Source organism: Eurytemora carolleeae, unplaced genomic scaffold (genome assembly GCF_000591075.1).
Source record: "Eurytemora carolleeae unplaced genomic scaffold, Eaff_2.0 scaffold130, whole genome shotgun sequence".
In the NCBI taxonomy this organism is placed as follows: domain Eukaryota; kingdom Metazoa; phylum Arthropoda; class Copepoda; order Calanoida; family Temoridae; genus Eurytemora; species Eurytemora carolleeae.
Genome location: NW_019397116.1, coordinates 1 through 1,859, shown reverse-complemented (window position 1 = coordinate 1,859; position 1,859 = coordinate 1). Strand labels below are relative to the sequence as shown.

At 31.1% G+C, this 1,859-nt stretch overlaps 1 protein-coding gene across 1 annotated transcript in view; it reads right to left on the bottom strand.

Annotated features, from left to right (window-relative positions):
* Nucleotides 1–1,204, bottom strand: part of LOC111712010 (rhomboid-related protein 2) — a gene marked incomplete at its 5' end in the record, with an annotated part of 3,813 nt that extends 2,609 nt beyond the window's left edge. The window contains 2 exon segments of the mRNA XM_023486518.1: nucleotides 1,016–1,081; nucleotides 1,144–1,204. Of these exon segments, the coding sequence (XP_023342286.1) occupies nucleotides 1,016–1,081; nucleotides 1,144–1,204 (127 nt within the window).
* Nucleotides 1,205–1,859: the final 655 nt, after the last annotated feature.

The window sequence follows — 1,859 nt, the reverse complement described above, 5'->3', positions numbered from 1 at the left end:
TTAGACTCAAGGTTATAAATGTTCTAATCCCTATATCTCTGCAACCGGATGGTTCAAAACTTTAATATTTTAAATTTGGATATTTGTTCGAACATAATTAATTTAATTGAAATATCAGGTCTACGACATAGGGTTAAAAAGATACAGAGGTTAGAAAAACAGAGTTTGTGACAAAAACTCATTTTTTATATTATTTTTTTATGTATTCGGCTGGCCGCGTTCTTTCACGGGAATGAACAGAACGAACGATTAACAAAAAGTATGAACACGCCCAGCTTGTCTGTAGGATTGTTTAAATCCAATAAACGGATAAAACTGTACTGTACTGTACTGTACTGTACTGTACTGTACTGTACTGTACTGTACTGTACTGTACTGTACTGTACTGAACTGTAGAAAGACGGAAGAAAGAATGGAGAAAGACGGAAAATATATGGAAGAAAAAAGGAACATGGAAAATGAAAAGAAAAAATTCATAAAAAGAAAAGGAAAAAATGGAAAAAGGGCAAAAGGTTAGAAAAGATACAAAATAGGAGACTTGTGATTCTAAAACTTTAAAATATTGATTTGTGTCGAAATAAAAAAAATGTTTTCCTGAATATTTTCTAAAAAGTTTTTTAATCTAAGCTTTTTTTGTATATATCTATTTAATATATTTTTCTTAATATTTTTGTATTGAGGATATTTATGCTTTACCCAAACCCTTTAAAGGATATTTTTAGTAACTCATTACTTTAGAAACATTTTTCGCGGAAATTTAAAGTTTTGAATGTTCTTAATTAAAATTTTTTAAGTCTTAAAGGGACTAAAAGCGTAATCTTAAGTGACCCTCCTTTTGCGCATTTCTTGCTTAAAAGAAGTAATGGAGAAACTCACAGAATTAAAGTCTTTTTCAGTCAGAAAACGACTGCATCTTTCACATTTTTATTAGATTAAGGTTTCTAGGGTACCGTTATAAATCGGGCATCGCTGTCTTTTGTAGGGTCACTTGAACTTTCTCTTTATAAAATCCTACCCGATGCTCCAACTAAACCTGCTTCAGGGTTGCTCACAGAAAACATAAGACTGCCTCCCAGAACTCCTGGGTGAACAATTTATCAAAATTCATGGAAAAAAGTGAGAAAAGAAAATGAAAAAAATTACCTGAAAAATAAACTAAAGAAATCCTCCAAAAATGGTTCGTCATTTCAAGGGGTAATCCCACCTAGCATACAGCACAATCAATAAATACTTTCATAAATTATAATTAATTTAAAATAAATTTTCTGAATAAAAATACAAGCATACAAACCACAATTCAATTAAGGAAAAATGGTGGAAAATTAGGGATGGGCATCGTTTGGCAATTTTATTCAAAAGATCGTTTTCCGTTTTGGTGTCCATTTTGGGGAATCGTTTTGAAATATTCAAAACAGAAAACGATTGGAAAATCGTTTTTAAAAACTATATAACAATTTTTAAAATTAAAACGGAAAACGAAAAAAATAGTTTTTCTTCTCAAAACGGAAATCCGAAAATTCGTGTTCCGTTTTAAAACGAAAAACTGAAAAAATAGTTTTTCGTTTAAAACAAAATGATGGCCTTACTTTGAGTACCTTTCTATGAATACCTATTCCAGCGAACATTTATGTTTTGTAACCTCTAAGGATTTATTTGCTTTTTGTCACCTTAATAACATTCTGAATTTACCTCTCAAGTTGCAGTACCTACGATTGTTTATATCTAGAACAATACATAGTTTGAAACATCTAAGGTCTTCAACATTGGATCGCAAAAAAATAGAAAACCAGAGTTTGTGGCAAAGACTCAATTCCTTGGAAATGTAATGCCCCCCTCCCTAAGCATCACAAGGGGGAGGG